This window comes from Denticeps clupeoides, chromosome 4, assembly GCF_900700375.1.
Source record: "Denticeps clupeoides chromosome 4, fDenClu1.1, whole genome shotgun sequence".
NCBI classification, from domain to species: Eukaryota; Metazoa; Chordata; class Actinopteri; order Clupeiformes; family Denticipitidae; genus Denticeps; species Denticeps clupeoides.
Window position 1 is genome coordinate 33,277,026 of NC_041710.1, and position 23,317 is coordinate 33,300,342.

The 23,317-nt window shown below is 42.7% G+C and overlaps 2 protein-coding genes across 6 annotated transcripts in view; both read left to right on the forward strand.

Moving 5' to 3' along the window:
* The first annotated feature begins 1,194 nt into the window (after positions 1-1,194).
* On the forward strand, positions 1,195-11,982 carry LOC114788876 (double-stranded RNA-specific adenosine deaminase-like). Of its 3 annotated transcripts, none has more exons than XM_028977807.1 (15): positions 1,195-1,276; positions 2,603-4,557; positions 5,389-5,572; positions 5,725-5,870; positions 6,962-7,097; positions 7,436-7,680; positions 7,956-8,109; positions 8,239-8,407; positions 8,506-8,599; positions 8,711-8,824; positions 8,969-9,099; positions 9,424-9,606; positions 10,108-10,220; positions 10,310-10,437; positions 10,860-11,982. In XM_028977807.1, the coding sequence occupies exons 2-15, from the start codon at positions 2,696-2,698 to the stop codon at positions 11,146-11,148; spliced, it is 3,948 nt and encodes a 1,315-aa protein (XP_028833640.1). In that variant the 5' UTR covers positions 1,195-1,276; positions 2,603-2,695; the 3' UTR covers positions 11,149-11,982. The 3 variants fall into 3 exon arrangements, with proteins under 3 accessions (XP_028833640.1, XP_028833642.1, XP_028833641.1); XM_028977809.1 differs by lacking the exon at positions 1,195-1,276 and adding an exon at positions 1,281-1,403; XM_028977808.1 differs by lacking the exon at positions 1,195-1,276 and adding an exon at positions 1,414-2,145.
* Positions 11,983-15,704: 3,722 nt separating this feature from the next.
* LOC114788177 (small conductance calcium-activated potassium channel protein 3-like) overlaps positions 15,705-23,317 on the forward strand; it is a 37,170-nt gene continuing 29,557 nt past the window's right edge. For 2 of the 3 annotated variants that reach the window (XM_028976461.1, XM_028976462.1), the window contains exons 1-2: positions 15,705-15,964; positions 16,371-17,404. In XM_028976461.1, the coding sequence (XP_028832294.1) occupies positions 16,418-17,404 (987 nt within the window). In that variant the 5' untranslated portion in view covers positions 15,705-15,964; positions 16,371-16,417. The remainder of the gene's footprint in view (positions 15,965-16,370; positions 17,405-23,317) is intronic. The other variant, XM_028976463.1, reaches the window with a different exon arrangement.

Consider the following 23,317-nt stretch of genomic DNA (forward strand, 5'->3'; position numbering starts at 1 on the left):
CTTCAGCATGCTTTTTGTTCAACAGTGGACTCTTGCATGGTGAACGTTTATACAGGCCATGTTGGTTCAGTTTTCTTTTAAATGGTTTTACCTATTAATTCCAGCTCTTTCCAAAGCTCTTCACGAGCTTGGACATCTCTTTGGATAATTATTTTCCCTGCCCTTTGCACCTTCCTTTCTTTCTTTGTGTGTTTGATACTTTTTAATATATAATACCTGCTGTATATCCTGAACACCTTTGCCTCATTTACTTTAATACTGTTTTTATTAATAAAATAGTAATGTAGACCAGTTTAAGGCACTGTAAAAAAAGATGTAAAGTAGTAAATCACTCAGCTTATCTATACAGGAGAGGGGTGGCCTCGCTGGTAAGGAAGCAGACCTGTAAATGTAAGGTTGCCGGTTCAAACCGCCAAGGTGCCACTGAAGTCCCCTTGATCAAATCACCGTCCCCACACTGCTCCCCGGTCTCCTTTCATGGCTGCCAACTGCTAACAAATGGTTATGGTTTAAAGCAGAGGAGACATTTCATTGTGTCACCATGTGCTGTGTTTCACAATGACAATCATTTCACTTAAGATGGTCAACATATGCATTCACAGAAACGACAAAAAAGATAAGCTAAAAATAGAAATAAAATGACAGCATAATGTGCAAATATGTAAAATACTGCAATAGGTAGTATTAAAAATATTTTTACAAAAAAACAAGATACGAGTAAATAACAACACATATTCATTTTGAAAAGCATGTCTTTATTCTTGATTTTAACATGTGGTGACCAAGTTAGTCACCCAGTGAAAGTATTATATATTAACCTCAGAACTTATTTACAGGGCACAGTCTGCAAAGTTCCACGCCGAGTTCCTGGTACGCCCTCTTGGCCGCCGCAATGGCTGTACATCTTGATAGGAAGACCGTCGGTATTAAAGCTATTATTGGCTGGCGTAATCTGCGAAAATCATATTATAGCGGCTACGCTACTTGTAATAAACACGTCGACACGTGAATAGCAACGTCGCACAATAAATTTCGGCCTTAAAGCGCGATATGCGTATTTGGGAAAACTCACACTGCGCGGTATATGCATCTACACGACAATGCGGCTGATTTGGCTGCTACAACTGCGGTTGCTGGTATTACAGCGACTGACACGAGTGGACCTGGCCGCCGTGTTTGTCGCTGTACAGTGACGTCATCGGCGCGCGCCACATGTTTCGTCGCAAGTATAATGTGATTTACAGCGAGAGGAAACTGGTGTTTTATTAAAACGCGGGTGAGTGTTTGGTTATGAAAGTAGCAGCAGCGCGAATGCGTGGTGTGTATATATTTTAACAGCCGTAAAAATGGAGACAGACGGCGGGACGACGTGACTTTGACCTGACCAACTACGGTCAGCTAAAGTAAGGCTAGCTTGTCCAGGATGCTACCATAGAGAGCTTACGATGACATTTAAGCTTCAATAATCAGTCCGCGTAGTCCGCATTCAATTCATGGGTATCCAGAGGGACGAGTCTGTGTGCATACAATGAATTCATGAATTATATAGCAACGAACGTTCAACACAGTTCCAGAGCGCGTCTTCCGTGTGCACCGCTGGTCATGCAAATCGACCATGTGCTTTAATTACGCCTAATTTAGTTGTGTTGGGATCGCTGTTCATTGTGCATTATGCTAATGCTAAGCACAAATCAAACAGAGAATCAAACCTAAATGAGCTGCAGTTACTATGCTGGCTATTACATGTTGATTATGGGGTTATAGGTCACGCGTGGCTTTCTTCTTAACAGCACTGCTAATGAAACGAAACATGAAACCACTCGTCTAATCTTACACCGGTTCGATCGCCTGCTGTCAAGACAGGTTACACTGCAGACAGACAGACAGACAGACACAGACGCTCAAAGCCGGCTGGAAAAGTCCGATGACGATTGGAGATCGAAAGCGAAACTTATCTATCGCCATGTTTCTATAAAGTCTGTTTAAAGCGTGACTTGAAGAGACACGAGCGTTTTTTTTCGGCAGCTTACTTGTGGATTGTGATTTCTTTTTAGCTGCTTTTAGTAAAACTTTATTAAAGGCCGTGTTCAGTTTTTGTCCCAGACGGAATACATTTACTTGTTAATCGCCAGTCTGTGCTTCACGGTAGGTATACATAGCACATAATTGTGTATTAAATCCTTTTCGTGTTTAAAAGTCTACTGGAGATTTTACTATAAAGGTTTTATTCGCTTTTTAAAAACTAAATTCGGATTTGCGTGAATTTGGCATGTGCTATGTGGCTTGTGTGTGGAAATTGTGAAAATGACTTGTTAGTGACCTTTAAATCTATACATTTTTAGTTATCAGCAAGTCTTGTTACAGTAATGCTTGTGGATTGGTTTTCATACAGGAAAGGAAATCGAGACGAAAAATGAGCTAGATTATAGTGCATGTTACTGGTCCCTCAGTCCTTGACCTCCCTGTCTCAGCAGCAGTGTGCCCTCTCCTCTAGTTACAAGAAAGCTGAAAACAAGACAGAAATAAAGAATTCCTTATCAGTTTATATATGAGGTTTCTTGTTCTATCTTGTTCCAATCCAATCTCTCTGATTTTACTGAAGGTGAGGAGCTTTGGCAAAGTTGGACCTTCAGATTCAGACGCACAATTTCAATTGGTAGTGCGTACGTACCCCCATTCCCCTGCCCACTGAGCGATGAGCAGAGGAAGAGGAGGGTCATCCAAAGAGCACTACCAATTTTCCAGGTCCCCTTACCGCTACGGTCCCAGCCGTACACCAAGGCATTCCTTTGGCCCAGGCTCTGTCTCTGTAAGGAGTCAGTCCCCTTCCAGCATTCCCAGTAGTCCCGGCTCTTCTGTTTTCCCCAGAGGCTCTGCTCAGAGACAACATCTCCCTTCACCTTTTGGCCTTCTGGCACCTGGCTCAGCCAATGCTGCAGTGCCTGTGGACATCTACCATCAGCAGGTGACTATTCTTCAGGGACAGAACACAGGGAGCCGAGGAGGCCATTCACTCCATCAGCCCCCAGCGAGCAGGGGGTTTTATTCATATAACAGCAGCAGGAGAGGCCATTACCCAAACAGATCTAACAGGGCATGTAGACAGCATTTTGGATTGAAGAAAAGGGGAGACTGGACAAGTTATTACTCAACTCAATACCAGAGTGAGAGGAGGCACTGGCAAGTAGATAACAAAAGTCTCTCATCGCTGTCTGAAGACATCCAGAGGCTCTGTCTCAGTTCAGATAAGTCCAAAAGTGCAGCAGCGTTTGACCAAGGTTCATCTAGCAGTACTTCAAGCAGAAGGAGTTTTGATTTATGTAATGCAAAGCCTTCTATGATCCATTACCCTGAAGCCCAGGGGCAGGTCTACCAGGCTCTATTGCGACTCAGACCCGGGGAAACCCTTCAGCCAAGACCTTTTGCAAAAGGACTGAATGTTCCTAAGAAGGTGGTAAACCAGGCACTATATGCCCTCCAGCATTCAGGACTGGCAAGGAGAACATGTGACATTCCCCCTCTGTGGATGCTTGACAAGGGCGGTGAAGGAGAGGCTTCTGGAAGGAACACAGTTGAGAAATACACTGAAGCAGGTCAAATTGGACTGGAGGTTGCTGAGACAGCTGGACAAGGTGAAACACAGAGGCCTGCAGGATTAAGTAGGGTCACTGACAACGAACACGAAGAGCCAGAATCGGACGAGGAAGACACATATTCACAATCTGTTGACTCTGACCAAAGTTCTCATCAAGCAGAGCAGCTGCAGGGATTGTCTTCTGCAGTTTGGACAAGTACTGGGCTGAATCTTGGAAACATGGCCGACCTGCGGGACCAGATCTTTCAATACCTGTATGAGAACAGTGAAGCCAATGCCCTGCTTATTGCCAAGAACATGGGCCAGCGCAGTGCCTCGCAGGTCAAATCCAGCCTTTACCACCTGGAAAAGCAAGGCGAGGTCACCCGGAGATCTGGGTCCTCCCCTCCGGTGTGGCAGCTCAGCTCACATCGGCGAGAGAAGATCGACCGGCAGCGCAAAGCTTCTGTGTCAGCCATGGAATCTTTAGTCATGGAGATGTGTAAACCTGAAACAGCCAAGGTGGTGACATCACCATATGCACGGTCAGAGCTGTCAAGGGAAGACATTTCAAATGTGAAAGTAGAAGTAGATGTTGGTAGAGCTGATGTGGACACCATTCCCAGCCCTTGTTTTCACCCCCCTCCACCTCCACACCAGCTCATTCCACTTTTTGCAGAGGAGAACAGGAACAAAGGAGGACTTGGTGGCTACCATGGCGGCGATCCCAACCAACTGCAGTGGTCCTCTGATGAAATCCCAGATTTCCTGAACGTGATAAGACCAGCACCATCTGGGACTGTAGCGGTGTCCCTGGCAGCCCCTCCTCCTCCCGCTCACAGCGTGGAGGAAAGTCGTCGGCAGAAGCTCTTGGAAGTCCTGGACAAGAACCCTGTCAGTGGCCTGATGGAGCTGGCCCAGTACCTCGGCCAGACATGCGAGTTCTTGCTGCTGGAACAGTCTGGACCTTCCCACGACCCAAGGTCAGTTAGACATGCGTGTACGTTCGTCGCAGTAATCAGTGTCAGTTATGCTGTTTTATTGCGTCTATGAAATGGACACCTGCCTGTTATTTAGCCAAATTGAGTCAGTCTCAGGATGTGCTGCCGTTAGAGAAGGTCCAAATTAAATATGCCTTAATGAATATGATCGCACTCAGTTTACAAACGTATTAATCAGGTTAAATAGAATTAAGAGAGAACAGTCCCTTCCTCTGATGTTCATTTGTCATTTATTCATTTTAATGCATCTTAGACTTGTGCAGATAAACACTGGTATTGTCCAAACATATAGTAGTAAAATAATAAAATGATGTCATGTGGCAGGTCACAAAGAACTCCTGAATTTGATTTCTATTAACTTCTTTTCTGTCTTTAACATCAATAACAACCTAACTGTGCAAATGTAATACGTCTTATTGGCAAAGTGGGATGGAACATAGAAATATAATAAATATTCGATTCACCTGTTGTGGCTGAGCTCATTGACATGGACATGAACTAACTCGGTCCACTGTTTGGAATAGCTTCCAAGTTCCTTCTCTGTTATGACCGTCTAGTGTGTGTCTAATAAACCAGATGCTGTTACTGGAAAAAGTAGCCTTTGTTCTTAAACACCAACCCTTCCTTTACTGTAATAGGTGCAGCCGAGTCAGCCTAGCGCATCTCTAAACACTGGTCCCTGTGTGCAGGGATGTCTAGAAGGCAGTCTACATGTCTGTGGAGTTCACCCTGTTCCCTTCATACTCGACGTGACCTGATACCACATGCATTTATTCATATTCATTCATATATTATTGTCTTAACATGCTTCAGGTTCTGTATGCAAGTGAAGTTGAATGGTCGACTTTTCCCCCGTGCTGAGGCGTCCAATAAAAAGGTTGCGAAGAAGAACGCCGCGGCAGCCACCCTAAGAGTTCTACAGCAAGAGATGGACGGAACAGAAATGGATGACGAGGAAGAGGAGCTAAAAAATAGTCAGACAAACAATAACAACCAGGTAATTTCATAAATGGTTGTATCATAATAAGAGATTCAAGATGTCGTAAAGTGTCAGAAATTTGATTTACAGTGACATGAACGTGGAATATATGTGGAAATGTGGTGGAATAACCATACAGTCATGACCCATCTGCTCCTTTTATTCTGTAGAGTGCTGATGTTGCTCCTGTGGCTCTCTCTCGTTCCCTACCTGGCGGTAAGAATCCTGTCTCCACACTAATGGAGTTCAGCCAGCGAACTGGGCTCGCCATTGAATTCATCAACAAACGGCAGGAGGGGCCACCACATGACCCACGGTACCACAGGACACCATAACACCATGAGTCCTTTATTAACTGTGCATTTTCCGCATGCATTCTGATTTTTAGCTAATCATAAAAGTCAAAGTAAAATATTATGTGGTGGGATGGGGGGTAAAAAAAGCTTGGGTGGTTCCCGGCCGGTATTATGTGCTGGAGATTTGTTTTGTGATAGGTTGCAACCAGGAAGAAATACTGTGCGTTTTGGACGTTTGGACTGCTCAGAGGAAAAGTGGCTTTTGGGCATGTGGTTTACAGTTAGGTTAATGATGTGCGGCTGATCAGTTATTTTACTGCTCAATAAAGTTGCTCTCAGTCTCTGGTTTGTCCCATCCTGATATATTTTAACCTGCTACACTCAGGCACTAAGCCATTCTGCCGTTGGGTAGTGTGTGCTGTAGTTCAATAAAATCACTTCTCTTTCTGGGTGTAGGAGACAGGACAGAAGTCTATTTTATGTGACATGGCAACAGCCAATTGGAGTGAAGGCCAGGTTTAACATTTATATGTTATTATCTGTATAATTTGAAATATTATGTGGCGTTAAAGAGCTCCACTGATAGTTTTTACTCTCTGTAGCTTGTAAGGTGGGGGGTAATGAAGTCCATTGTTTATAAAATTGATAGCATGCATTGAGAAATTTTAGATGAATGATCTGCACACTGCCTGGAAGTCTCTTCAGAGAAGGAGATCTCTGTAGCAGAAAGCGCTGTTACCTGTCTAGTTTCTCGGTGGTATTAGACAAAAGTCTTTTTAGAGCTAAAATGGTTAAAATTTTGTAGGTGCACCATTTCACAGGTGCATTTGACAGAATATCAGTATTGTGGTTTGTTTTGTTTTCTTGTCTATTTCCTGCCATTTCATTTTGGACTAGATGAAATTTATTCATGGATGTCTGAGGTGTACAAATGCATCAATCAGTTTTTTATGCATCCTCACAGTTTTGTGATCTTGGAAAACTTAAAAAAAGGGCATTCATTTATTCATACTTGTGTTGTAACTCCCTTAGTCTTTAACTGTTCTTGAGAGTAAAATCAGACTCACTGGTGGCTGGTAATAATATTGAAAATGACTTTCCTTTCCTGTAGATTCGTGTTCTGTGTAAAGGTGGGGGAGTATCTTTTCCCAGAAGCCTCTGCTCCCAGTAAGAAAGCAGCACGGCAGCTGGCTGCGGAAGAGGCGGTGAAGAATCTGCTGGCTGACGGGCGTATGCAGCTCAACAAGGTAGAGGACCCCCCCCCTCTCATCCAGCCTCATCCTGTCATGATATATAACATATATTATATTAATATTAACCAGTTAAAAAGTTTGAACATACCCTACCAGAACAATACTATACTGTTGTCCCTGCCCAACCCTTGCTGCAGTCTTCTTTTTTGGAAGATCATTTGGTTCAGAAGCTGACACTGTTGAGGGCTTTTTCCCGCTTGCAAATGGGTTGTACTGGGTCCACTCTGAAATGATCCAATACCTGATTAAATTTTCAGTAGAAATTCCATTTCTGAAGTGTTATGTGAAACCACTTTCTTCCAGTTAATTATCTTTCATTTTTCCTTGCACAGCCCACTTTCTGCCCTACCCTGGACGTTGGGGAGGGGGGTTCATTTCCTTCATCAGCGCCTGTGCATCCATCCCCGCTGCCCCTGAGTATGGAGGAGCTGCAGAGGGCTCATGAGGCTGGGGTGGGTGACCTTATCAACCACCTGAACAACAACGCTGTGTCTGGTCTGCTGGAATACGCACGCTCGCGAGGATTCGCAGCTGAAATACTACTAGTGGAGCAGATTGGTCCAGCCCATGAACCCCGGTATGCCTTATGTGAATTGTACACATGTATGGAACCTGTAAATAAGGAAATAAATACCTTGCAGTGTTTACATTTGCTGTTCTCTGGAGATGCTTACTATTTCCACAGCATAAAGGATGACTGGCTTAAAAAATGAAAACAAGTGTTACCCTAAAGTATAATTTTTACAAAGCACTAACACCCACATTCCCTCTTATCTTTATGAGCCTTAATCTGTGAAACAGAAGTGTTCCATGTTCTACAGAAGATGTTCATGTTCTATTATCTTTTCTCAGGTTCACTTACCAGGCTAAGTTGGGAGGACGATGGTTTCCTCCAGTTACTGCCACTAATAAGAAACAAGGCAAGCAGGAAGCAGCTGATGCTGCCCTCAGGGTGCTTATTGGAGAGGCAGAGAGAGCAGCACGGACTGGTGAAATTTCACCAGAGGTATGCGCCGTATTGGACTCTTCCAAGAAGCTTCATATTTTTGTTGAAACCCCTAATCCTCTGTGCTGTTCAGTTTTAGTTATAATAATCACGTGATATGTGATCAGTTGTTCTGTTTTCCTGTTGCAGTTGCCTGTGACAGGCAGCAGTTTGCATGATCAGATTGCAATGCTAAGCCATCAGCGCTTTAATACTCTGACAGTAAGGATACAGCACAGCCTCTTGGGAAGGAAGATCTTGGCCACCATTGTCATGAAGAGAGGGGAGAGCTTTGGGAAGGTTGTTAGCTTGGGCACAGGTAATATGTGGTAACCGAGTCTGTATTTGCAGTGGGACGTTAGGACTAACCCCGAGTAAATCTTTTTTTTTTTTTTTTTTTTTTTGCCTGCCCTGAAGGAAACCGCTGTGTTAAAGGGGAGGAGCTCAGTCTTAAAGGGGACACAGTTAATGACTGCCATGCAGAAATCATCTCCAGACGAGGGTTCATCAGGTATTTCTACTTTTGCTTTCAGTCTCTTTCCTCTACATAGCTGGTTCTCACACCTGTCCATTTCTTTTTGTTCTGATTCTGTTGACCTTTCTCATTTTAAATCTTCCCCAGGTTTCTCTACAGTGAACTGCTGAAGCATTATAGCAACTCAGAGGAGAGCATTTTTGAGGATGGTGAAAACAAACTTAGGATCAAAGCAGACATCACCTTTCACTTGTACATAAGGTATGTCCAAAACACCATTCTATGTGTGTCTTATGCACACCTAAAGACAGCACAATGTACTCAGAATGGCTCCCTCAGCCACACACAGTTCAGTTACGCCGATTTTCTTTTTAACCAGCTAACAAACTCTATTTCCCCCTCCAGTACGGCTCCATGTGGTGACGGGGCGTTATTTGATAAATCGTGCAGTGAGTCTGCATCAGAGGCAGAGTCATGTCACACACCCCTCTTCGAGAATTCAAAGCAGGGCAAGCTACGCACCAAAGTGGAGAATGGTACACCACAGCAACAGAACCTCCAATTTGTCTCACACACACACACACTTGAACTAAACTAGATTATAACCCAGGCCTTACATGACCTTTCCAATGTGATAAAAAGAACATAAAAAAGGTAATCTGTCTCTGTATTTATGTGTCAATTCAACAATAGGTGTGGCCTATAGAACAACATTTCTCGTACCGTTTCATAACCCCAGCACAGTGTATGCACAGGATTTTGAAAATAAAAGCATACATGTTGAAAAATGAATAATTATAGCTCCCCCCAATACTTTTGGAGAGTGAACAAATTAACTGTGTGCTTTTCTCTATGTCTAGGTGAGGGAACAATCCCAGTGGAGTCCAGTGCAATCGTGCCTACCTGGGATGGCATTCAGCACGGCGAGCGTTTGCGAACCATGAGCTGCAGTGATAAGATTCTTCGCTGGAATGTCTTGGGCTTGCAGGGGGCACTGCTGTCTCACTTCCTGCATCCTGTCTACCTAAGTTCCATAACTCTAGGTGCGAGTCTAGCCAATTGCTAATCTTGTCTGTTGTTACTTTGGTCTCTGCATTTATTCCATTATTTGTCAAGTCAAATTCAGAGCACAAACACATGATAATAGAAAGGTGTAGTATCACCATGGTTTTTCTTGCCAGAATTAATAAAAAGAGTAAAGTCTTGGTCTCGGAATCAGACGTTAACAAAGTCCCAGGTTCAAAACCTACTTACTACCTGAGCAATACCCCGACCTGCTCCAGGGGGACTGTCCCTCTAACAATTGATTTTAAGAGACTCTGGATAAGGGAGCGTAAATGTTTAGTGGTTAAGGAGGCGTACTTGTGATCGGAAGGTCACCGGTCCAAAACCATTAACCGCCAAGGTGGCACTGAGGTTGTCTTGATCAAGGTACTGTCCCCTGCTCTCAATGGGTGATTGCTTAAATGCAGAGGACACCTCACAAATAATCACTTCACAAAATCTGCACAACTTATTGCACTTTTTTTCCTTCTCTGTGGTAGGGTACCTGTATAGCCATGGTCACCTGACACGAGCAGTCTGCTGCCGATTAGGCAGAGATGGAGATCAGTTTGCTAAGAGTCTTCCAAAGGGTTACACACTCAATCATCCAGAGGTACGTGCCCTTTTCATGCATTTTTGGTTTTACGTTTATTCTCATGTTCTTCAGCCTGACCCACTTTTCTTTCTGTTTTTCACTCTCAGGTGGGCAGGGTGAGTGTCTATGACTCCACGCGTCACACATCTAAGACCAAAGAGTCCAGCGTGAACTGGAGCATTCCTGATGGGTACAGTGTGGAGGTTCTGGATGGAACCAAAGGCAAAGTGGATGGGTGAGAAATGCACTAATCAGCAGTAACATGGCTTCAACTTTTCCACTGGTTGCAGTAGTGTCAACAACTGTCTCACATAACAGATCTGGTTGTGGAACACAAAAAACAGTTGACTAGCAGGATCAAGACTTCTCTTGTGTAAACTACTAATATGATACAACAAATAGACCAATGCAATTAAATAATGACTGACTCATTGTGGACCCTGGCTGGGAATCGATTTGTTTTCATTCATAGTTGACCGGGGAGCAGTGTGTGGGGACAGTACCTTGATCAAGGGAACCTCAGTGGCACCTTGGCAGTTTGGTGCTATAGACTTGTTTGCCATAAAATGTTCCCACATGGTCCCGAGTTATTTATTGTGACTAAAATAGTTTCCACGGACAGTTTAAAGAACCAAGTCTCTTTATTCCTCTCCACAGCCCCAGACTGGAGGTATCGCGTGTTTCCAAGTCGCGCATGTTCCGTCTCTTCCGTGAACTGTGCCACCATAGTGGACGCTCTGATTTGCTGAAGATGCCCTCATATGCACATGTCAAAATGGCTGCACACACCTTCCAGGAGGCCAAGTCACAGTTCTTTCAGGCCCTAAGTCACCATGGCTATGGGGCGTGGATCGGAAAGCCTCTGGAGGAGAAGAGCTTTGATGTAGAAGGGTCAGAAGGTTTGACTATTGATGTTGCAAATTCTAACACTAACAATATGCAGTGACAGAACACACGGTACCATACACATTAACCTAAACACAGGGCTGGATTTTAATAGTACCATGGTGCAAATACCAGAGGTCTTCTGGATTTTCAGCAATGATAAAAAAAAGTATACAAGAACATTTACAGCCAGCACTATCTTTAGTTAGATTAAGTGTACACTTGATGTTCGAAAATGCTAGTGTCCCTCCGCTTACTGCACTATTAAAATACAGCCCACTGACACGTGGATGAGAAGCCGTGAGATAAGACATTAGTGTAAAGTGGCGGAAATACTTTTGACTTATATAAGTCATTCAGCTAGAGTGCTGGTAGCCCATAGCTCTGTATAGTGTACTTGATTTTGTTCCAGTTTGTGTGAATAAATTGCTTATATTGGCATCCAGGGTTTAACTTGCAGCCTTAAATATTATGAAACATTGGAAATTTGCCCTTTATTTTAAAACATACATATGATTTATGTTCCTTGACGTTTTACACTTAAGATTTTAGGTTGGCACCAGTACATTTTTAAATGTAACTGTTCATAGGATACATGCACACAAATACAGAAATACCCACCATACACAGTGTATTTGTTGTCTGCTCTGATTGTGTATATATTTTATGATGTATTTTTTTTGTTTTGTACATTGATATATTTTGGTAGATGCAGAATGAGAACAAAGTTGTTTTTTACTTTCAGAAGTGGGACAGAGCAAAGTGTACAGGAGATTTCACCGTTAACGCTGAATTTACAGTAAACGTATTGTCTCAAGATACTTGCTTGTGTTTTCTCCAGATTTGCTTCCTATTGTGTTCTTTAATAAAATGGCTTCCTATTTTGTTGTTGAAATTGTAGTGCTTATCACATGTTTCAATGGTTAAAGGTCCCTATTCTGAAAATGAGCTGCCACTCTGAACAGTGAAGCAAAATAACAAAGCACTTTTTACACTTATCGCCATTTCTAGCCACTGCAGGACCATATACAGGTTAGCGGAACAATTAATGGTCAATAATCTCACAAAGTGAAAGTCATAATAGGGAAACTTCAAACATGATGGCCAAGATGCAGCTTGAAAGAGAGGCCAACAGAGCACATAAATGAACATAATATACACTTGTCTGGAAGGTTATATACGAGAACATAAAAACTGCCGCTGGAGTAGTAGCTCTTGGAGACCACAGGTTGGCAATATCAAACCTGTTCAAATGCAGAGATGATTATTGGATTTGGAGACCACAAAGAGGAGATATAATATGATTACCACTGACCAGTGAAATGAAGAACATTGTCTGGCTGTAATGGAACCTGGTGGTTGGCAGAATACATTTTCTCCTTTAAGTTTGATATGTTGGAAGTAGGTAAAATGGATAATGCAAAAGATTTGAGCAATTTTGACAAGTTGGGTCATAGCATTTTCAAAAACTGCTGCCCCTATAGCATGTCCCTGGTCTGCAGCAGTCAAGTAGTGAAAGGATGAAAAACCTGGGAACCAATGCACACGGAGAGCCACAGTTCGAAAATCTGCAGATTTTATAAATATATATAGTGCTTACTTTTTACCTCTGACTTTTCCAAACTATTGCTTTGTTGTGGTCATGAAATGAAATGAAATAAATCAATAGATATTTTATAAAATAGCTAAATACCTCATTTTCTAGATGAAATTGAAATGTTTTCTGTGTTCTGTTGTGTGAATAAATGTGCCTTTATTTCCATTTCACTGCATTCTGCTTTCTTTTTACAATTTGCGTGACATCCAGACTTTTCTGGAATTGGGATTGTAAAATGGGCATGCAAGCTATGAAAGAAGGCATGGCACAATGGAAAAGGCAGTAAGTGTGGTCCTGCAATCATGTGGATCTGTGGCACATAGCACGTACCTGAACACACCTACTATTAGGTGGGCTCGTAATGATGAAGCTGATGAAACTGCATGAAAGATATTTGAATAATTGCTCTCAGGGACCACATGGGGGAGACATTAAATCTGTTGGAATTGTATACTTGATCACAATACCAGTCACAACCACAGATTCCATCTCCAGCTACACCAAACACAAATCTCTCAGCTGAGATTGGAAAAGTGGCTGCTGCCATTACTTTTACAGCATTTTTTACAGCATTTACAGCATTACTGCCATCACAAGCCAAAAAAATAGATAAGTAAAAAATAAAGCTCCGGCATTGCATCACTGTACCGAAAAGAGATCTTTGAGATGGCAATTTCTTTCAAGAGCACTTCACTGGCACTGAAGAACTGAACACACCCTGTACAAACAGACGCAAGCAGCAGCTTCTCCGGTCAGTGTGTTAGAGAGAAGGAAACTTCCACGGGCTTCCCCTTTCAAATCACTACCCACTCACCAGCTGTCCCTGAACACACGCCATCATTCATAAACACACAATGCAAAATTAATTCACTGTTCACAAAATGCATTTCACAAAGCCAGATGTGGATACGGTAGCCTTTTGTTGTAATTCATCAAGTTAAACCATTTCTATTGTATGAATTCAGTTCACTAATTAAAGGTTCACTGTGTGTTCTCTGAAATTGTATGTATTATTGAACAAACACAGGCAGAACATTCAGACCTGAATCCTGCTGCCACGCCCTGCGCTGCCTGGGAGGGGTGATAGAGTGGTTACATACTGGTCTTTCACAGCATATATACTGGACTGTGCCATTGTTGGAGTACCGTGGGGCAATGAGCACAGATCCGGAGTGTGTGGGCAGGCGGGAGGTCCATTAGAGTGTGTGCACTCAGTGCTGTTAGTGTGTGTGTGTTATTCTATGCTATATATGGATGTACAGTAGGTTGAGGATTTTGAAGGTGAGAGAGATGGGGGGCAAGAGATGGGTGTACACTGATAGGAACAAATATACTAATCAGGTCGGAAAACATATTTTATATGCAGGGCGCAGAAGATGAATTTGCATTCATTTTCCTCCACCTCTACTAAATATCTTTTTCTTGGTAACACTGCCATGTTGTGTCCAGACAAGAGCATTATGATCCTATATAACTCCTGATAACAATTATGTTCTGCACCAAATATGTCTGAATGACAAAAAGGTACAATTGACCAGATGCTGCAGTGCAATTTATCCCAGCAGCACTGATGAGCCACACTCCAGTAAAACCACTAACATTTATTGTAATATTAGCACCTGTCAAGCGGTAGATATATATTCAGCGCCAGGTGTCACTCCTTGAAGCGGATCTGTGTGCAGGATTAAGGATTTGAGTAACAAGAACTAAATTGGGATGCTGGACGACTGGATCAGAGCATCTCTGGCATGCAGTGAGATGCAGGGAAGGCTGGTTGGTCCGTCCAGTGGTGAATTGCTGTAAACCTCAATCCTGATGTCAAATGGACAAGTCCATTAACCAGGGGAAGACATGCATGCTCTGGACAATGTACTGCTGGGAAAGGGAGTCTTACAAAGGGAATCTGCACGAGCTCAGGCAGAATGTTGTAATGTTGTGGCAGATCGGCACAAGTGTGGTTAATGTCTGAAACGTGTACAGCAAAACTGAATGAATAAAAGCAAAATAATATTTCATGAATTTGTGAATCAACTGAACAATGATGAAACAACAGAAGAGATGAAAGCAAGGTTGCTGGAAAAACAGCGACAGCAAGCAACTCAATGCCGTTTTGTGGGAAGAGAGAGCGGGGAAAAAACTCCATTCTGTACACTCTCAGGTTGGCATGGCAACAGCTCTTCTGTGGTGATGTGTAAGAGTGTGTATGTGCGAGCATCCATTTCTTCCTGCTAATATATAAAGAGATTTTCTGTTTTTTCTTGTGGGAGGAGGCCAGCTTTTTCATGCCATGTCTTTACATCTCGTCCCTGTCACCTTCACCGTCAGCAGCAGCACGACCCACGCAGCCATACAGGCGAACCTCTGTCACCCCAGCATGTCCCCTCCCACTCTCTAATCAGTTCAATACTCATTTCCGGCTGACATGACAAAGTGTGACATTTTACCAGGAGCAGGGACTGAAGATCCCAGGTCTGAAGGCGCTGAATGTTCATTTTGGAGAACGGATGCATCCAAACACACACACAGATATACACCAAATCTACACCATAATATTCATATACACCTAATTAAATTATATGTCAACGATTCGGTGCAGCCACGTGTTCTTCTTAACCAATGGCGGTCCCTGTACCCGGTAACTGTGACCTCATCCAGCTCTTTATCATCAAAGTTTCCAGGCAACGACCCGAGCAGAATGACCTGCGAGGGACCCGTCCCGAGGTATATCGGGGTGTCACCTGGAGATGTCGCCGCTCGCCGCCACCTGTTGTCGCGTTCAGGCGTCTGTGCGGCGTTTACGTAACAGCACCTGTACCCCGGGAACGAAAAAACGCCGATCTGTACACCTCTCGGCGTTTTATTCGTCCACAAACCACGGAACGCGACTAACCAGAGGCAAAAAAGGGATTTCTAATAAATTCTATTCCATTTGGACTTCTAGATGGGAACCAATAGGAGGAAGAAAGAGGAGGGAGAGGGCGGGGGGAGAGAGAGAGAGAGAGAGAGAGAGAGAGACCAACTCCTGTCATTTACGCGCGTCTGTCGGCCGTCAGCGACACTTTTTCCGTCTCCGCCGCCGATCTCGCCTGGAGAGACATGCAGAAGTTGGCGTGTGGAGATGAAGCGGCTCCTCGGCCAGGAGAACCCCCCGTCTCCGGCGAATAACCAGCCCCTGGAGGCAGGAGCTTGTCGGCACGGAAACGAGCGGATGAGGATGAAAAAGAAAAAGTGCGGAAGGGGATTTTTGCACTGCTTCTGAACCGACCACAGAAAGCAAGAGGTGAGAGAGGTTTATGAAATATCAAATAGAAATAAATCAGCTTCTCGTTGTATAAGTTGTATGAGTGCAGCTGAAAATCGGTGTGACCGAGATTGCTGGAAGGTGGGAGAGAAAATGGAGGGAGGAGGAGGGCGAGGAAATGTGAACTGCATCCCTCTTCTTCACTTCACTCCAACTCCACTAACCTTTCCCCTCTTCCTCCTCCTCCTCCTCCTCTCAGCAGTCCTTCTCCCTCTCTGCGTCATCTCTCTCACCCTTCTATTTTCCAAAACTTGTACATCTGCGTCTGCCTTTTTCTACTTAATTAGAATTTCTCCCACCATCTTTATCACATTGACCAACCGTTGTCAGTTCACCGTCCTTTTCTTCTTCTTCCTCTTTTCCTTCACTGACCCAAACTCCAAAGGAATAGAGGAAGGCAGCCCAGCCCTCCTGTGGAGCTCTCTGGTTGCCATGGATCATCCTCCCTCCCTCAGCCTAGCCCTGCTTGGTGTCAGCGAGGAAGAGGAGCAGCAGCCGGCCCCCATTCCATGCAGTGGTACATGCCATACCTCCATTACCAACAACTTCCCAGGAGCAAACCACTCCAACCACATGGGAGGCAATAGCAACCTGGAGAGGCTGAACAGCACCCCTTCGCCCACCACTCCTGTGCAAGCCCCTTGCACCCTCCCGAGATCGGGGGTCATGACCCCGCAGCTGCCTCCACCAATACCAAACGTGCTTCATCCCAGTAGCACCCCCCTGTCATCGTGTCTGGGCAGCCAGCATAGTCTGAGTGCAGACACTTCGCCCGTTTATAACGCATTCTTCTACTCCTCCCACTCGCCCTCGGGCGATAAAGAGCGGGAACGAGGGTGCAAGCACCGGCAGGCCAGCCCCCTGGTGCACCGGAGGGACAGCAACCCCTTTACTGAGATTGCCATGAGTTCCTGCAAGTACACAGGAGGGGTGATGAAGCCACTGAGCCGGCTGAGTGCGTCGCGGCGCAATCTCATTGAGTCCGATAGCAGCTCGGGGGCGAGCTCCGCCCCCACGCATGCCACAGCTCCGCCCCTGACCTCACACTGCTCCCAGCTCAGCCCATCACAGAACCCACCTGAAATAGTCATCTCCTCCAAGGAGGACACACACTATGGAGGAGCGGCCTATGAGATGTCAGTCTACAACCAGAACCATGCCCTCTCGGAGAGCAGAGCCACCAGTGGCGGAGGTGGCGGGTCGGGTTCGAACACAAGGAGAGGGGGAGGGACTGTTCCAGGTAGGACCGCCTCCAAAGCATCGAAGAGGAAGAACCAGAACATTGGCTACAAGCTGGGCCACCGAAGGGCACTGTTTGAGAAACGCAAGCGGCTCAGTGACTACGCACTCATATTTGGGATGTTTGGCATAGTTGTCATGGTGATTGAGACTGAGCTATCCTGGGGTGTCTACAATAAGGTGAGCACTGGTCACTGGTCGGTCATTTGTCTCTGTGGGCATGTCACTGTCATATTTGGAGGACTGTTAAAGGGTGCAGCAATATCATGGAATGGTTTCCCTGCTGTCAGAGTGAGCATTTATTTATTTTTATTATGACCATACATTTTAAATATAGTCACAAGTGCAATTAGGCGAATTTCCACTTCCCCTTCATCCAAAATGTTGCACTGGGAACTGAATTCTGATCACTTTCCAAACAGCCAGCATTGCAACATATAACTTAGTCTGCTTGCTCTGTCACTACCTGGGGTTGAATAGGGAGGTTTAGGATGTAAAATCTGTAATATTTATGTGTAAACCTCATACATTTATGACGTAGGTTATTCTTTGAGATTCTGAAGTCATACATTTGTGACAGTAAAGTAATATATTTTTGCAATATTATGTGAGATTAAAGTGGTAAATTCAGTAGAAAGGGAGGACGTTCGTTCACACTGGATGTGCATTGGTTATTAAAGTAACACTAGCATGCCTGGCTGTCTGAGAATGTGTGAAGATTTTACTGCTGTTCTCAGCCGTGAGAACACATCGTAGAAAACAAACATACTACATTGCTTCATTATTTTACTTTCAGCTTTTCCCTTGCAGCACGTACCTTCTTTAACTAATCAATAAATAAATTAAGAATGAATCAGAATGTTCAATTGAAATTGTTCACTGCATCTATCTGTATGTTTAATATGCTCTTTATAATGTGAATGTGTTCATTTTGAGGTAGCAGCTGAGACCTTGAACAATTCACAAAATCCTGCTTATTTGGAAGCAGGAGATGTGTGGAATAAATGTGCCACTTTCTTTTATTTCTGGTCAGCTGGTGAGTGGGAGAGGAGTCTCTTTCCTGTACAGACTCTGTCGGCTCAGTGGGATTGAAAGAATCCCCAAGAAGGTCCTCAGATGCTGCATGCTCAGCTTCTACTCTCAAATCAGTTTTTGTTGGGTGACTGCTGTGACACTAGCTTGTGCTGCACTCCCCTGTCTATACACATAAAATGTCTTTTTTATAGTTGAATAGTTGAACAGAGGATCAAAGGTTAATGCTAACATTACTTTTTGTAGCATTTGGGTTTTTGTTTGTAGAGTGACAAAAGGAAATTATCACCATGCAAAGTTATGGCAACCCCAATACATTTATGTTCATGGGCGACTCCAACTAAGGTTTAGACCTATATGAATGAGCTACGGCTTAATTACACTCATCATCAGGATAGTGTTGTAGTCAAGACTACCTAAACCAAGACCAAGAACGGAGGGAATCAAGACCAAGACTCCAATGTATTGAGGGAACTAAGTCCAAGACACACTAAGCCGACATCACATAACTCAGATAATTAAAATTTAAATTCCTGTTATTTTTAAAATGATATATTTCTCCTTTTAAATCTCCCAGATTTGTCATAGTTACGAGGATGATGGAAAATAATATTCTCAGCAATCCTCTCCTATAACCATTTTTATCAGATCTTGTCAATGGAAAGAGATGGGATGTACCAGAGAGATGTTCATATTAAGTCTCATATACCAGGGACATGTGTCAAATTAACATTAGCAAGACAGTGCTGTTCGCAGACTTACTACAGACTTAACAAAGGGTAGTGTATGGAGCCCCTAAAATAACATGAACTGCACACAAGTCATTTAAAATAATTTACTCTAGATTCATTTACATCTCTAAAAAAGATACACACCTCATGATGGAGAGGACTCAACTAATCAAGTTTTATTTTAATTTTGGAATCAATGTCATATATTAAGATAACAGGCTTAGATTGAAGCGATACACAGATTTAGGTTGCGTTATTGGCTTCATTCGGAAACAATTAGAAGGAAAATGCATGGTTATAGATGGATGTTCATCAGAAAATGGCCTTAAAGGAAAAAAGAAGTTAGAATCATATTAGCAGAGTTGGATTCTGAGGGGTCAGCTTTATTATTAAATAACTGTCCTAAACTTGTCCCCACAAACCGTGGTGCAGAAAATTGTTATATTCCAAACCGCAGAGGCACCATCCCTACACACTGCTCCCCAGGCGCTGGTCATGGCTGCTCACCAATGTGATGGTTAAATGCAGAGGACTTTCATAGTACTTAAAGTGTGGTAGTCGCTAGCAAAAAATGAAATATCTCGCCCTGAATGACTGTACTATGCATGCATACAAGACATTCTTTGGCAGATGTAGGATTTTTTTTCTTATAGTTTGACGACAAGAAACAAAGAGTTAGTCAACGATCTTGTAGTTAGTTATGTTACTTTTCATGGTGCTTTTCTCTCCAGATGCCTGGTGATTGCAGACGTTGTCCCAGGCGTATAGCCAGACACAAATGGGCAATTGAAAACTGTGCACACAGAAAAAAAAAAATTATAATAAATGGTTTTGCCGATGCCCATGTCAAAAACTGACTTCACAGACATTTCTTTGCCAACATCACCATGATGCGATGTATATGATGTGTGGACTGTGACGCCGTGGCAGTTACAATGTAACGTTTTTAAAAAAGGTAAAAGTTGCGGTGCACTGTACTGTGCATTGAGGGTAGAATTCTCTGCTACTGCTTAGCAGAAGAAGAAAAAGGCACAATAGACAAAAAATATTTTACTGGAGATCTGTTCTGACTTAGCACTTTCCAATACTAATTCTAGATTTTGATTAACTTTTTCATTAACATTTAAATATTCTACCTGTAAGTTATGTACAGCAAATCAAGTATCACAGTATTTGAATGTACACAGTATCGCAGTCTTTGAATGTACAGTTTTTGTGTCATGGTTCTGGGCTCTGGACCTTATACAGTGGCAGTCCAAGCTGTTTTTGTTTCTCTGGAAACACGCTGCAATTTTAAGAAAGTCTGTATCAATGGAGAATTTATTTCCACTTCCTGATTTTGACCAAAGGACTTGACTATTCTCATTCACATTTTAATAGTCTGGAGTCAGATGATGCATGAAGTCTGGGAGTCTTCATGGTGGCTTTTGTTGTTCGCTGTTTTATTGAGGGAGGGTATATTTAATAGCATGGAATCTTGACACATTCTTTGTCTGAATGTAAAAATTGCTATTTGTTAAAATGGGCAATGTATTTTTTAGAAATAGACGAGTTTTTTTCTTTATGCACATGCTATTTATTCTACAATAAATGTTCATCAGATTTCTCTTCATCTTAGTTCATTCTGTCCTTGTTTTTTTTTCTCTGTCGGTAATTTTGTGGGTGTTTTAACAGGGGAGGGTTTCGGAATAAGCCTGAGAGTGAAAGGCGATAATAATTATGACTTTGAAAAAAAAACTCCACAGAATAGCAGCATCTGCACTTACTGCTCAATTTTGATTTTAGCCAAGGGTGCCTATTGGTTGGTGTGTTGTAGAGATTGTAGCCCGATTAGGCACATGCACCTCATGTATGTGTTTGTCTAGTTTTAGAAATTGGCAAATATTTGCGCATTGTGATTTTTTTTTATATTTTATGTTTTGGTACTGTGGTGTGTGGTGCTGCCCCTTAGCTGCTCTGCATGAACCAAATGAGCAAAACTGTAGAAGCACCCTTCTCTTCTCCTGCCTGGAGAGTCAGCCCACATCTATTATCTTTCTCTTCTACTGGGAACAGAAATGGAAACCAAGCGAGGGAGACCATGGGCAGACAATTATACAAAAGCATACAGTAACATTCAAAATGATCCTTCATAAATGTCCTTGTTTTTGATGAAAAAACGATTGTTTGTCTATTAAAACATAAAAATAATAAAAACACTGTCCATATATTGTTGAAAAAGTCTGTGGCAGCTGTAATGGCTGTTAATGGATGGAATATACTGTATGTATAAGTATAGAACCTCAGATATTGATTGAAGAATACAGGTAATTTTGCATTTTCTTTTAATGCAACAAAGGGCATACTGACATTTTAAAATCTACTGTCTCATTACTGTACAAGTCTTTAAAACATTTTATATATTATTGATGTAATTCTATAGTGGATCATGTGTTTTCAGCTATTACTTGAGTACATTTTTGTATAGGACATCATATGAGTATTGTGTATTGCTGATTATCAATAATCATACACTTCTAAGAGATAGTTTATTTAATTACTTATAATACAGGTAATCTGGAAATGTGTATCTGATATAATCTTGCAAATATGTCTTTGCCATGTGCATGCCAGACCACTTGGCCTCCATTTAGATGGATCTGATTCCATTAGTGAGCTGTAGTACAGGACTTCCTCACAGGCTGCTGAGGAGAAGTATGATTGTGCAAGGCATATTCAGTTCTGATTAGAAGGAGTTTGTGATTTGCAACCTTAACAGCTATTGTATTGCCAAATATTATGCCTGGCGGTGGAGTCAGTGAGGGAGAAGGACAATGAGGTTAAAAAAAAATAGTGCTTGTTTTTCTTTTTCTTTCATTATTCCCCAGTGAAAGCATGCAAATATTCACAAGTGCAAAAAAAAAAGGCTTCCCAAACGAATACAATAATAACAAGAGCAAACACTGGATGGCGAGCCAGCTTGGCTTCCGGCTTCAGCTCCCCCTATTTATTGAACCTTGAGGCTTAATACAGGTTAAAACCACTTGTAGCCTCTCCTTCTGGGTCAAACCAACTCTCAGCAATAATCTCAACATCATCATATAACAATTCACAAATCACACAGATAACCACACTCAAAAATACTCACAAAATATATACAAGCATATACTAAGCTCTGAAATAACTAAAACCCAACACTCAAACATACATATAGTAATGGTGACCCCCCATACCCCTTGTGTTAGAAATTAAGGCCCCCAGCAGAATAAATAAAAAAAATCAATAAAAATAATACATAAAACAAATGGTAAAGTGACACCCACAGGGTCTATGTGGGCACCAGGTTAACACCAACACAGCACAGTCGTACATCATCTATCTAGAGATTACAATTGCCAAGGTTTAAGAGATAAACTAGGATGCCATCCATCCATCAGTCACCTCCAACATGAATGGCATGTCATGAATTGCACACAACTTATGAAACTAAACTGTTTGTACCTTGCATATTTGCAGTAGTGGCCTAATGGTAAAGGAAGCGGCCCCGTAATTAGAAGGTTCGTGGCTCAAATCCCGAGCTGCCAAGGTACCGCCAAGCAAAGCACCGTCCCCACACTGAGCAAAGCTCCCCGGGCGCCTGTCATGGCTGCCCACTGCTCACCAAGGGTGATGGGTTAAAAGCAGAGGACACATTTTATTGTGTGCACCGTGTACTGTGCTGTGTATTAAAATAACAATCACTTCACTTTCACTTGCATATTTAATGTATGGAATATTTTTGTTATCTGTTACTGAAACTGAACTCACTTCTTGGTTCTCATGCTGTTGGACCACCACATACTGATACCTGTGCTTTCTAAGATGGCCATCTTGAGCTCATACATGGTTAAAATTTTATATTGCTATGCGTTCTTTCATTGCGACAGGACAAACAACTCTGTTTGCCTCAAGGATCATTACTGGAACAACTTCTCTTTGTACACCACTCAACGTACACCACCTCCTTGGCTTGGAATATTTGCTCAAATGGCTTCTCCTGCCACTACAATGCAGATGATACCCAAATCTATATCCTGGATTCTAGATAAGGGTGAAGATGGGTATTAAGCCACCAAATTATACAGATCTCAACTCAATCCAATCGAGTATCATATCAATATGTTTACATTACTTAAATGATCTGCCACTGACAGCTATGTACCACATATGACAATATACTTCCTCATATCTCAATGGTTCAGGATGGTTTTGGTGCCAATACAGACAAGAGTTTTAATGCTCTGAGGAGGGCACTGGTCAATCTTTGGCACTGTTGGCAAACAGCAGTATTTTGAATCTCATGTGAAGAGCT